The sequence below is a fragment of the Rana temporaria genome, chromosome 8 (genome assembly GCF_905171775.1).
Source record: "Rana temporaria chromosome 8, aRanTem1.1, whole genome shotgun sequence".
NCBI lineage: Eukaryota > Metazoa > Chordata > Amphibia > Anura > Ranidae > Rana > Rana temporaria.
Window position 1 is genome coordinate 106336655 of NC_053496.1, and position 13777 is coordinate 106350431.

General features: G+C 44.1%; 1 protein-coding gene across 2 annotated transcripts in view; it reads left to right on the forward strand.

The window, feature by feature from the left end:
* The first annotated feature begins 443 nt into the window (after positions 1-443).
* The window catches only part of LOC120908951 (prosaposin), a 35549-nt gene continuing 22215 nt past the window's right edge, over positions 444-13777 (forward strand). For both annotated transcript variants that reach the window (XM_040320482.1, XM_040320483.1), the window contains exons 1-2: positions 444-576; positions 11277-11410. In XM_040320482.1, the coding sequence (XP_040176416.1) occupies positions 537-576; positions 11277-11410 (174 nt within the window). In that variant the 5' untranslated portion in view covers positions 444-536. The remainder of the gene's footprint in view (positions 577-11276; positions 11411-13777) is intronic.

Here is a 13777-nt window from a genome sequence, read left to right on the forward strand (position 1 = left end):
AAGGCAGCGAGATAGGGGCATTTTATTGCCGACATTGCATTCTCTTCTGCTATAAAAGCCTGCCCGCTCACTTTTTCTTACAGCGGAACTTCAGGTTTGCTTTATTAATAATAAAAAAAGTATTACTAAGCCTTCTAGGTCAGAGCCTGCATACATCGGTCATACACTCCCCAAGTAATAGAACACCTAAAGTCACATGCTTGGAAGCCATCCAAAGTCTACAACTTTCCCATGACGTCTATATATAATTTGCCCTTACTAAACATGGTTTTTCCCTCCCTCATCCAACAAGCTGCCCTAAAATAACATGGCCTCTCCTCCACTTCCTGTTTACCACCACCCCCTTTCCGCTTTCCTGTAGAAGCTGTTGAGTAATAATCAGCTGACTGGAGGCGTTCCTGGGCGTGGCGGCGCCTGCGAGGGGATCTCCGAGGTCAGCTGACTGTGGGCGTATCTGGGCGTGTCCGGAGTGCTGTTATCAGGACGTTGTGAGGTCGGTTGATTATTCTGGTGTTTGGCGTCTAGCAGGATTCACCATGAAGACGATATTAGTGTTGGTGTGTGCGCTCGCAGCTGGTAAGATTTATTGGGTCACATATTATAACGTAGCCGGAGACATGCGGGAGGTCTGATACACCTGTGTGCTGGATAGGAAGAAGTTTCTACCTGGGATAGTGAGGGGCGCCGCGCGCATGTCTATTGGCTCCGTCTTATCCCCACCTTTGTCCTGGCAGTGCCCGGTGTGGGCGCTCTTCCTGGGTGCCTCATTTTTCTGGGCACTTCCTGGTGTCCGGTCATTGCTGTGTGCATTGTTCTGGAGGGAAGTAAACAGGTGTGGGGGTGGGGTGACTTCCTCCTATGAGAGCTTATTGTTGTCAGGGCCCCTCTGACCCCCCATAGAGGGATTTGGGGGGCTTCCTGTGATCTCCTTCTCATGGTGTCACCCATGAGTCATCACATTCCCTTTAGTGTGCTCATACATGACCTCTGATGTGTAAACCTCTCTATGAAGGGCCAGCTACACTTTCCCTAGTCATCCTCTCCGTTCAGTGCTGGGGGGGTGTTCTGTGGGATAAGACTGGTCACCATGTCTGGAGTCAGTCTGGACTTTGGTCCAGCACGTCTGTGTCAGACAATGGACGCACCCGGTGGAAGGTTCAGGATCATCTCCCTGTTTAGGGCCTTGTTTACACTTGCAGCATTCATCGCTGCTCCCCGGAACAGCGATCTGTGGTTGCAATGCTATATAGAGGCACTTGGCAGGCAGCCTGGACTGTGGCTACGGAAATTTGGAATCAAAGGAACGTGCAATCGCTCATCAAATGTGAAAATGGACGTGGCTGTAGTCTCAGTCCCTTATCTGGGGGCCCTGGGCTAGGCCTTGATGTGTAGGGGGGGCTGTCACAGTGGCTGAGCAGTCCCAGGCAGAGCCTTCGCGGGGGCAGATCTTGGCGGTCTCATATAGCTGAAGGAGAACATTCTAGATCTGAAGTGGGGAAGGGCTCCATGTGATCAGCAGTTAAACATGGGTCTGCAGGTCGGCGAGCGCCATTTGGAAGAGACGGACGATGACCATGATGGTAGTTTGCTGCCTCTGGGATACCCTTCTAACCCTTGAAAGGCTGTAGTGCTGCAACCGCATGCATTGCACACCTTTGTTGGGCAGCTGGACCCTCATCCCCATTCACTTTGTAAAAAGAAAAGCACTATTACTTGTTTACAGGGCTTTTTTTCAGGGGAACCTGCTCACCACAATCACTTGTAAACAAGCTCATCCTTATTGCTGACCAGGCCTTTTCTGGCACTTTGTAAACAAGTTTAAATGCAGTATTTTTTGCTAAAAAAAAAACAAAAAAAAAAAACAATATATCGGACCCTAGAGCAGGGGTCTCAAACTGGTGGCCCTTCAGCTGTTGCGAAACTACAAGTCCCATGAGGCATTGCAAGGCTGACAGCTACAAACATGACTCCCACAGGTTGAGGTTTGATGTGACTTGTAGTTTTGCAACAGCTGGAGGGGCTGTCAGTTTGAGACCCCTGCCCTAAAGAATATCATTTTTGTCACACAGTATTTTCGCAGAGGTTTTTCAACTGCTTTGCTTTATCTTTTTAAATAACATTTTAATTTTTTTTGCATTTTTGATGCAAAAAATAGTACATAACCCAATAATTTTTGTAAAATCTAAGATGATATGCCGAGTAAATGGATACCAAACGTGTCACACTTTAAAACTGCGCACACTCGTGGAATAGCGACAGACTACTGTACCAAAAAAAATTAAAAATCTCCGTAGGTGACACTTTCAAAATGTTTACAGGTTACCAGTTTAGAGATACAAAGGAGATGTAGCACTAGCATTATTGCTCTCGCTCTAATGTTCGCAGCGATGCCTCACATGTGGTGCAAACACCATTTACATGTGTGCCTGACTTCCGCATGCGTTCGCTTCTTGTGCACGGAGGGATGGGGGCACTGTAAAAATATTATTTCATTTTTTACAATGTCCCTTTTTTATTTGATCACTTTTATTCTTCTTACAAAGAATGTAAACCTTCCTTGTTACAATAGAAATATGGATGACCGGTCCTCATGGAGATCTGAAGTCAAGACCCCAAATCTCTCCTCTAGCTTTTTAAGAGCAAAAAAAAAAACTTGTTTACTTCTGGCCTAGACCAAAAGTGATGTCATGATGTCCTCCCAGACCATAGAGGTAATCAGGGGCAACCTAGTCTCTGGTAACCTCTATGGCCAGCCGTGTGACCTGCTAAATCGTTTCTCGTGTGGTAAAATGGGTAAACTCTGAGAAACACTGGTGAAAGGGAGCAGAGGTGCGTCCCCTCCCGCTGCTTCTGAAAGAGATTGTGTGTGTGTGTGTGTATGTATAATATACAAACAATCTATCTCTCCCCTCTCCTCACTGTCAACTTCTGTGTGAGGAGAGCTGATTGCCTAGCAACCAGCTCTCTATTTATGTCACATGACGGCTGTGATTGGACATGGCCGTCATGTGATCAGGAGGGCCAATCGCAAAGCCCTCCTGCCAATTGGCAATGTGCAGTGTCCAGGTGACACGTGCGCATCAGGGCTCAACGTCCACTCAGGAGGGAGCACTCGGCCGTGTATATATGCAGTGGCCGGGTGGGATGTGGTTAAAGGTTCAGGTTTTAAAAATAAGTGTTAATCACCTGTTCTGTGTAATGGCTTTGCACAGAGCAGCCCTGATCCTCTTCTCGGGTCCCCGGTTGGCACCAGTGTCCTCAATGGCAAGCGGCTGCTTTGGGGGCACTGGTGCGTACTCTCTTGCCCTGCGCTTATCTAAGATACATAGAGCTGCGGCTTGGCCCTGCCAAATGGGCTTCAGATGCCCACAATTATGATGGAAACGGCCACAACAGGAGGGACAAAATTTCATGGCCAAGCCCTATGCACCCCCCCATATACTATCCACTATAGACGGAGCACAGAGGAGGGTTTCCTAGCTAATGAAGGTAATGACGGACTTTTCAGTGTTTGTTTTCTGATCTCAGACAGGACTACATTTGAAGAAAAGGAAACTTGCAGCACTTAACCAACATGCCATGGAGGGGTGTGGAGGGGCAGGGACACAAATGAGAAAATCCATTCTGGTCGATTGAATCTCCCCTAATGCGATGTGCGCTTAGATTTCAGCATTGTGCGCATCTTTGGCTGCTGAATCTAATCCCGGTCTGTGTGGGATCATAAATGTGTTTACGTTGCTTAAGGCTGCATTCACACCTGAGCGTTTTGTCGCCTGAAGCTCCAAAACGCTAGAGGGGAAAAAATACATTATTCTCAATGGAGATGGTTCACATCTCCACTCAAACGCCTGACGCCTAAAGCTCAAACAAGTTCTGGACCCTTTTTGTCACTCATATTGAGCGTATTTGGGCGTTTTTTCTGTTTTTAAGAGACCTAGACCTGTCCAAAATCGCGGTAAAAAACGCCACGACAAATCGTGGTAAAAAAACGTAGCATTTTGCGGCAAAACGCTACGCTCAGGTGTGAATGCAGCCTTAAGAATTCCAGGAACAGGTGTGTAAAAAATAAAATACGGGGGTACAAATCGTGTCAGGAAGTGTAGGTGATCGCTGCCCCTTACTTTCACTTCCAGCTTTCATTACATTTCCTGACAGAACGCCTGCTGGGTTTGTACTTCTATCAGGAGATGTTCCCCAACTTCCTTTCCTCTGCAAAAATGTTGCCAGACAGGAAGTGAGGCTCTACAAATACATCTGTCAGTGTTTACATTATTGCCTTTTTCTACTAAAAGAAAATTATTTTTATTCTGTGGCTGTTGGCGAGTTCCCCTCCCTTCTGTATGATGTCAACAGGACAGGAATGGAGGTTATATTTCTAATGAAGCATTAGATAACTATAAGGGCCTGAGGGGTTCCAACCCTTCTGCATTTTTCCAATGATAGAAAGTTTTTTGGCTTGACATCTACTTTTCTTTCCAGTCTGGGTAAATTCTGACATTCCTCTCCTACATCTAACAATTTTTTTTATTTTTTTTGCATGGTATTTGCGCAGCTGTTTTTCAAATCTAAAATTTTGGGGGGGAAAAAAATACACTTTTTAATGAATTTTAATGCACAAACAGAATACCCAGTTTGTTTTGCAAAAAAAAAATGTTGTGCTTAGTAAAAGGATACAGGGAACTTCTCAGGTTGCCGTTACAAAAGCCGGCGGCGGAAGTACCCGCCCCGGTTGTGATGACCAAATACCGCGCTTCTAGCCCTCTGCGCTGCCAGCTGACTCCTGGGAAATTATGTTGGGTGCCACAGAGACCAAGTGGTAGACTACAACTAGCAACAGCCCTGAACAGACAAGTAAAAACTATTTTTTTTTTCCCCCCCCAAATGTTGCTGATGGTTATTGCTCTTTAATACTGTAAAGTTCATTTTTATGGGTGGAACTCCAGATTTAAGCCTTTGCAGGTTACCAGTTTAGTTTTTCAGGAGGTCTGAAGCTAGAATTATTGCTCACTTTATATGTGCGAGGGACCGGCGCATATGAGGATTATTTTTACACTTTGGATAAACATTTTTGCTCACTTATTGCTATCACAAGAAATGTAAACCTCTTGTGATAAGTGACTCCTCCTCTTTACTGAGACATCTGGTGTGTAATAATATAAAATATTGGTCCCTGGATGTCTCCTCTTCCCTTGACGGCTTCAAATCAAACTCAAATGGCTTTTATTTGAAGCTTTCCTAAGCTGGCAATGGCCGGTACATGGACTGAAGCTAGAAGTGACTAAATCCTCGTCACACCCAGTTTCTGACATCTCAGTGGGGGGCATGACATCCATTCCACTGTCTCAGGAAGAGATGCCACCAGACACTTTCTTACCAGGATCTCCGATCGTATGGGAGACATAAGGTGGCCCTTTAGCTGCTCTGATTACCTTCACAAGACCCAATCACTGGTAAAGAAAATGTATGTCTTGGTCATCGCTGCAGCCATAACTGAGATATCACCCCTTCTATCCAGAAACATTCCAGTAAGTTGCTGGATGGGAAGCAGGTAAATGGCTCCCGCCAAAACCGTTTTACTTTTGTGACTTCAATGCGACTGAGTCCCACAGACTCTAATGTCTCATGAATCTCGCAAGCAATTCGCACTGGAAATTGCACAAAAATGGAAGTTCCCGCAGTGTGAACCGAGGTTTAAGCTGATTTAGACCGAAAAACGCAATTTTTTTATATATGCAGCTTAAAAGGTTTTAGATGCGGTGCCTGCACTAGTTTTCACCAGTGTGAAAGGATAAAATCTTGGTCTGGTTTAGGCTTCATGCACACTAGGCTCTTAATGCCTACTTTTCTCCTGTTGAGAAAAGCATTAATGTGCCTAAAATCAAGTTTTTTCCAATGTGTTTAGGTGCGTGACGGTTTTGGGTGTTTATGCATTTCATTGGCCAGAATTATTGAAATGAACGCTCAAATGCTAAACATGTGATTAGATGCATCAGGCATCTTTCCTGTCCAAAAGCTCCCCTCCTGTACGCAACTTTAGTGCATTCAGATTTCTGCCTGGGATTCTCCATTTATTAGGAGTTCGTTTTTCAAAAAAAAATCCAACATGCCCAATCACTCAAATTCAATGGCTGCAGGAAAATCCACCATTCTGGCCCACAAATGGTGTGAAATTCAAACAAAGGTTGTTGATTACAATTTTTTAAAGAATTTGCTTGGCATTTGACCTGTGTATGGCCATCCTTGCATAGTGGGGTATTTAGGGGCAGAACATCCCACCTGTCTGACAGCTGCAGTGTGAATGAGGCCTTTTGTTGACTGAACTATACCTTTACCTCCGTTTGGGGTGGCACACTGGTTTTGTTTGTATCATAACCTGCCATGGTGCTCTATGCTGGCATGTGCTATAATACAAGATGCTTGTACATCATTTTACTTTATTTGAGTACAGGTGTAGAGGAACAAGTACTCTTGTTGTTTGACACTTGGTACATTTGAAGAGAGGCTAGAGAAAGTTGATGGTACTTGGCAGTGGAGCCGTGGTAATGATTCAGAATTCACATGATGCAGAAAGTGCTTGTGGATTTATTTAATTTTTGTATCTAGTGTCCTGATAGGACAGGAGTCCAGCATTCTCCACACATGAAGTAAAGGTCTATAACGGAGGCAGAAGAATAAGACAATTCCCCTATACCGTACATAAGGCCATGATGTGCACAATTGGAGGACTGAATCCTTTTATAAATTGAGGTGCTGATTGTTTCGTGGCTTTTCCAGATGTAGTCTGTTGCCGTCATCGTCACACCTCACAGGCTCACTTTAAAGGAGTTGTAAAGGAAAAATGTTTCTTTTTTGCTAAAATGACTGTTTACGGGGTATAGTTAACTGATTCCTTTTAAAAATGTATATCAATCATATAATGTACCTGCAGTTTCTAGTTTCGTTTTTGCATGTTTCCTGCTTCTGTGATGTACAGAGCCAATACAGGGCAGTGATAGTTTGGAAAACGAAACTGATTGGTGTTGAGGGTATTTAGACACACAGTAATCACACCTCCTTGATTAGTGACCACAGAGAGAAAGCTCCCAGTACTGTGGAGATCAGAGAAGAATTACAGCAACTTGAGAGCAAAACCGAACAGTGAGTACATGAAAACGGCACTGCATTAAAGCGGGAGTTCACCCAAAAAACATTTTTTAACATTAGATTGAGGCTCATTTTGTCAAGGGGAATCGGGGTTTTTTTTTTATTTTTTTAATCAAAGCAGTACTTACCGTTTTTAGAGATCTTCTCCGCCGCTTCCGAGTATGGGCTGCGGGACTGGGCGTTCCTATTTGATTGACAGGCTTCCGACGGTCGTATACATCGCGTCGCGAGTAGCCGAAAGAAGCCAAACGTCGGTGCGGCTCTATACGGTGCCTGCGCACCGACGTTCGGCTACTTTCGGAAAATCGTGACGCGATGTATGCAACCGTCGGAAGCCTGTCAATCAAATAGGAACGCCCAGTCTCGCAGCCCATACCCGGAAGCGGCGGAGAAGATCTATCTCTAAAATGGTAAGTACTGCTTCGATTTAAAAAAAAAACACCCGATTCCCCTTGACAAAATGAGCCTCAATCTAATGTTAAAAATTAAGTTTTTGGGTGAACCTCCACTTTAAGGTAAAAGAAGCCAATAAGATATAAAAAATATTTCCTTTACAAACCCTTTAAGGTGCTGGCATGCCGAATTTAATGGAGCATGAGAAGTTGAGGTGGCAGCCCTTGTTAAACTCGTCCAAGTCAATAGGGTTGTGCCATGACTCGTGGGTGCAATACAATAGTCGCATTGAAAATTGCTGTTTGGCAAAATAATTTTAGGAGGTAGCAGGATCGCCTTTCTGAACAGTCTGGCAGTGGCTGCCTGGCCATACAATAAGTGACCCCCCTCAGATTGCTTTGCAGAGAATGGGCAAGTGTGAACTTAAAGGATAACCATTTGTAACATGTTACCCATATTCGGGTATAACATATTGCAAACTGCCATGCTCCACACCTCCCCTATCTGATGGCTAGCTGCAATCTTTCCCCTGCTGCCTACCACAATTTAAGAGTGGCTGAGCGGGGCACTGCTCACCCTGCCGCATCACTCGTTCAGTGTCCTGTGAATGGGAAAACTACAAGGTCCTGGTGTCTTTGCAGATGTCTGCTTGGAGTTTTCAATGAACTACTGCTGTGCTGTGGAGCGCCATGGTAGTTCATTCTCTCTTCCTGTCAGATTGTATCTGCTTGCCCGGGCACACTGACTGACAGATCTACAGGAGACCTACATGGCACCAGAGATCTGCTGCTTGCCTTACAGAAGCCCCAAAAAAAACACTTTTTTTTTTATTTATTTTTTAGTGAACTTGGGTTAAAAGGATAAGTGACAAAACAAGCCTCTGGCTGTGTCTTGTAGGACTTTGCTCATCCTTTAGGTAAATGCCAAGTGATTTGGGCTTGTGTTCTGATCTGTATGCAGGCGTTGCAATGTTCTCATGTATTGAGCTTACTGAAATAATGCCTTGTATACATTTCACTTTACCCTGAAGAGATTTCAGTAAAATTGAATTGTTGGTTTATTTCCTTGTTTGCCGTCTGCAGCATTTTCCCCTTTCTCATCACATGTCACTGTACAAAGGGCTGGCTTTATAGGAAGACAAATATTTGCCATGAAGAATGTTCACATGTAGAGAAGCTGCTTGCGTATTGCAGATTTTCTCTAACGCTGCGTTAAGACCTCAAAGTATAACAAAGGGCAAAACTTTTGTGACTGAATCCCATAGGCTCTAATGTCTCATGAATCTCGCAAGCAATTCACGCTGGAAATTGCACAAAAATGGAGGTCCCCGCAGTGTGAACCGAGGTTTAGCCCAGGTTCACACTGGGTACGATTTGGTACAATTTGAGATGCGATTTCACATGTCAAATCGCATCTCAAATCTCCGGCATTTGCTGGCAATTGTCGGCAATGGCACCGTCCTAATCGGTGCGATGCCGCTGCACCGATTTCAAAAAGTAGTTCCTGTACTACTGTTTGCGATTTCGGGCCGCGATTTACATTGAACCCTGCACAGATGTCTCTTAAATCGCGGTAAAATCACGACTTTGAATTCGCAGTAGTGTGAACCTAGCCTTAAAGGGTCACTAAAGGAATTTTTTTTTTTTTTTTTTTTTTTTTTTTTTTTTTTTTAGCTAAATAGCTTCCTTTACCTTACTGCAGTACTGGTTTCATGTCCTTATTGTTCGTTTTTGCTTTGAAGTAGCTGTAATTCTGCTGTAATCTCCACACTTCCTGGTTGCCTGTTTCCTTATAACCATCATACTGGGAGATTTTCACGGTGGTCTAAGCTGTCATTACTGTGTGTCTAAAACTCCTCCGAACCAATCAGATTCATTTTAAAAACAAAACACTGCCCTGGATTTGTTTGTTTTTGTTCTGTGAGTCTTCCCGACTCACCTCTCACCTGGAACTTCATGTATGTACCTTTAAAACAAAGTGAAACTAGAGGCACATTATATGATAGATTAAATTCAAATTTTAATCTTTTAAAAGGAATCGGTTAACTTTTATGTCTCTTATACCCAATAAACAGTCATTTCAGCAAAAAATTTGTTTTCCTTTAGTGACCCTTTAAGCTTATTTAAACCTAAAAACGCAATTTTTATATATGCAGCTTAATAGATTTTAGATGCGGTGCCTGCACTAGTTTTCTTTTAGGGGCTCAATCTTGTGGGGGCGGGAAAAGCAGGTGGTTGAGGAGCAGTTTTACCGCTTGAACATGGAGAAGCAGCTGCTCAGTGCTGTAAACGCGTTGCAATGCTTAGATTTGTGGCTGCAGGAAACATCTTATTCAGTAAGTGAGAATGCTTCAAAGCTGCAAGATTACATTTGGTTCTTGGAGCATTTGCAATTTTTGGATGGACTCCTCTGAAGCCAGGACATGGCACATGCCAGGATAGAACTGCTAGTTTTAGCTCAAAATCCAAACATGTATTTATAGCAAATGTAGCAATCATATACTTTGTTACCTTCTTATACTGGTCTCCTCACCAATCTGATGCCCAATGTACAAATCTTAGTTTACAAGGTTTATCTGTACAAAGCCCACCCACAACAAATTGCTGGGTGCCTTAATAGCCAAGCAAGGTGAGTGGTGTGCATGCTCAGCCCTATGTAGATAGACTGGCATTACTTGCATGGGATTTTGGGGAGTCCTAGCAATTATGCGGCTTAATCTCCTTTCTGTGCCTCTTAAAGTGTACAGCCAAGAGGCATTCTAATTGGTCAGCACTGTCACATGGACAGCGCTGACTAATCGGAATCTGTCTAGCCTGTCCGATCAATGCTGCAAGGAGAGAAGCCACCAGGAGGATTTAAAAATCCCTGGACCGGTGAAGTGATGTTCCTCCCTGACCACTGGACGACAGTACAGCAGGAGGGGGTCTGGTGTCAGGTCACCTTACAGGCTTTCCAAGATGAACATTATAAGATAACATGGCTGTGTGCATCCACATCTGTACAGAGATCAGCATTGATTGAACTTGGCTCTGCAGCTATTGCCTTGTCAGCAGATGTGTAATGTGTAGGTCCCCAGGTATATCTATAAGGTTTGGTTGCCATTTTGAGTTGACTTTAAATACTTCACGCTTGATTAAACCTAAAACGTTATATATTGCAGCTTACCAATTCTTGGCTGTAGTGGCTGCATTTGTTTTCTTAGACTTCTTCACTCTGTTTTCCTTTTTAATCTGTACAATACAAGTGGTGTGTTTCTGTTCAGACACCACTCTGGATGAAGGAGCACAGGGATTTGGACTGCCCCATTGTCAGGGTGATGGGGAATGTTAAGTACTAGCAGTTTTAAATACAGTAACAAACTGACAGCTAATACTATGAAATCTCATTAAATTTTTTTTTTTTTCCTTTTGGGATGAAGTTTTACATAAAAGCTGATCACTTTAAGCACACCTGTCAGTGTTGAATGGTCAATCTCATCCCTGTAACTGCCAGAAAGCTTTTCTGTTAAAACCCTTCCTGGCAGGGTCACCGGGTAATGATAGGAAAGCCTAAAAAAGGAAACGTAACCATCGTATCGAAGAACTGGTAGGCTGGATTTGGGTTTTATTACTGCTTTAAGATTCTAATGTGAAAGAACGCTATAGTAGTAGAACAATCTTTTGTAAATTGCTGCCTGACTTTGACAGCCTTACTTTAGAGCGATGCTTAATATATAACAATTTTTTTTTTATCTCTTACAGTAACGGCAACCCCCTTGTTCGGCACTGAGCAGTGTGCCAATGGCCCAGGCGTGTGGTGTGTGAATATCCGAACCGCTAAACAGTGCAGTGCAGTCACTCATTGCCAGCAAACTGTATGGAACAAACCAGTAATGGTAAGTTATTCAGGTTTGAACACTTTTATAAGAAATTCTTTGTTCTCATTCTGAAAATGCTAGTTGCCTGGTTATCCTGGACTTGGTTACTGGTTTAGAAAATCCATAGTAAGAGCCTGTGTCAATGGGCTTTAGTCTTGTGTGGATTCCATTAGTTTAAGACGCTTCTGAAATCATCCATTGACTGGTATACCTGACCTGCAGTTGACCACCTGACCTGAGTCTGTGCTGCTTTGAACAGATTTTGCATACCTGTAGCTTTGTATTGGATTTCAAAAACCATCTGAAGTGAATAAAAGCTCACCCACAAGATTTATTTTAACCCCTTAGAGCCAACTGCTGGCCCTTTAAGGGGTTAATGCCTGGGGGTGGGGCTTAAGGTCATGTCATTGAAAGCTTCAGTTCGCTGCTTGCAGCCAGTTAGCTGCCGGGAGGGTGCAGGGTGCGTGCTCTCAGCACAGCTATTGCCACTGTTGCACACATGCGGCCGCTTGGCACCAAAGCCCGGTCACTTATTTGCATGCGCTCGGTGCCTAGGGGCGAAGCTATTTGGCTAGCGATTGCAAGTACAATCTGTGCCTAATGCTTGGTGCATGTGCAGAGTTTTTAAAGTTAAAATCTTTATTGATCACATAGTTTAGACTACACCATGTTTTAAAAGTAGTTTTTAAGATTGGAGGAACTGCAGGCTGCGCACAATTTGGAATGGAAAAATCAATGCCATTCTGACACTTCCATCCAATCACTTCATACATACAGAAATCTCCCCCCACTCATTCTGCCATCCAATCACTTCATACATACAGAAATCTCCCCCCACTCAGTCTGTCTGCAGCCATTTTAACTGTGGGCAGCTAAAGCTGCTGTCTGGATTTAGAGGCACACCTCCAGCTCTGCAGCTTTTATTGGCCATCTGACTCCTCCCACCTCCCTTCCTGGCAAACTCTCACAAGAGAGCTGTGGATGTCATAAGCCTAGTCTTTTTACCAGACAAAACAGGAAGTGGACTGTAGAAGGTATTTACTGGCAGAAAAAGTTTTACTATCCAAAGTTAAAACAAGGGCAGAAGATTTAATAGATGAGAACATTACTGAAGGTCTGCTTTAATGCCTAGATGCAGCATAGATTCAATGCGGGGCGATAGCTCAGGCTCTTAGTGGTTCACTTAGAGGCTGAGCCGTGTGTTGGTCCAGGCACCTGGTGGATTCAGACTCCATTGTCGTGACTATGCGGTGCCTGGACAGACTTCTGTGCCTTCAGCAGAGGGAGGACTTCAGCCTGCTCTGCGCTGAAAACCGGTCACAGGCGTGCAAAACTAATTGCACTCCTGTGATCCATAGAAGTACAGCCAAACAAGCTTTGGCTATACTTGAGGTATTTCAATATACAGAAGACTGTTGGAATGATCTGCTCTGTGTGGGTTTGGCCTTTGATTACTGGTAGGGTTGCACTGATACTGATAGTATTCGGTGCCAAGCATTTGCATGAGTACTTGTACTCATTACCTGGACAGTCAGGGGTGATTGGTAAAACAGTGGGGGGGAAGCGGCTGTCGGATGCTTTTATTGAAGGCCACGCAGGAAGATTGGTGCTTGTAACTGCCGCACTGATCATTCCCGACTGTCTATTGTGTGGTCTTCCACCTGTGTCCTCGTTCACTCCCCCTCTGTCCCGAATCTGTCAGGGTGGAAGGAGCTCGTAAAATAATTTACCGGCTTCTTCCTTCTCTGAATGTGCAGTCGGTGATCACTGACTCTGTCCATTCATAACTGAGCATTGTAAACTTTATGATCCTCCAGTTTATGACTGATCAGGAGCCGCTGTCTCCTGTCCATTCATCTTCAGTGCAGCTGAGAGGGACTAGGGAATCTGTTTCCTCAGTCCCTTTCTCTGTCTCGGAGGAGATGGGGGCTGGGTTCGCACTACTGCAAATTCTTTTGCGAATTTGAGCTGTTGCGATCGCTCAAATTCACAAGTCATTAAAATTGTTTTCCATTAGTGCCATTCACATCGGTGCGGTGCGAATCTAAGCTGCAGGGGGGGGGGGGGGGGGGGGGGGGAGGGTCCTGTGCGAGTTTGATCCGTGTGCGATGTGAATTCAGTTCTATAGACTGGCATTCCCTGAAATTGCGGCTGTAAAATCACACAATTTTGAATTTGCAGCAGTGTGAACCTAGCCTAAACCTAAAAACGATTGCAGTCTGGAAGCCAATTAAACATTTTCTATTTTCCTAAACCACAAGGATCTATAACCGGGGTGTCCAAACATTTTTCAAAGAGGGTCAGATTTGATAAAGTGTGTGTGTGTGTGTGTGTGTGTGCCGACCATTTTGCCTGACATTCTTTGAACCATTAAAATGAAATGCA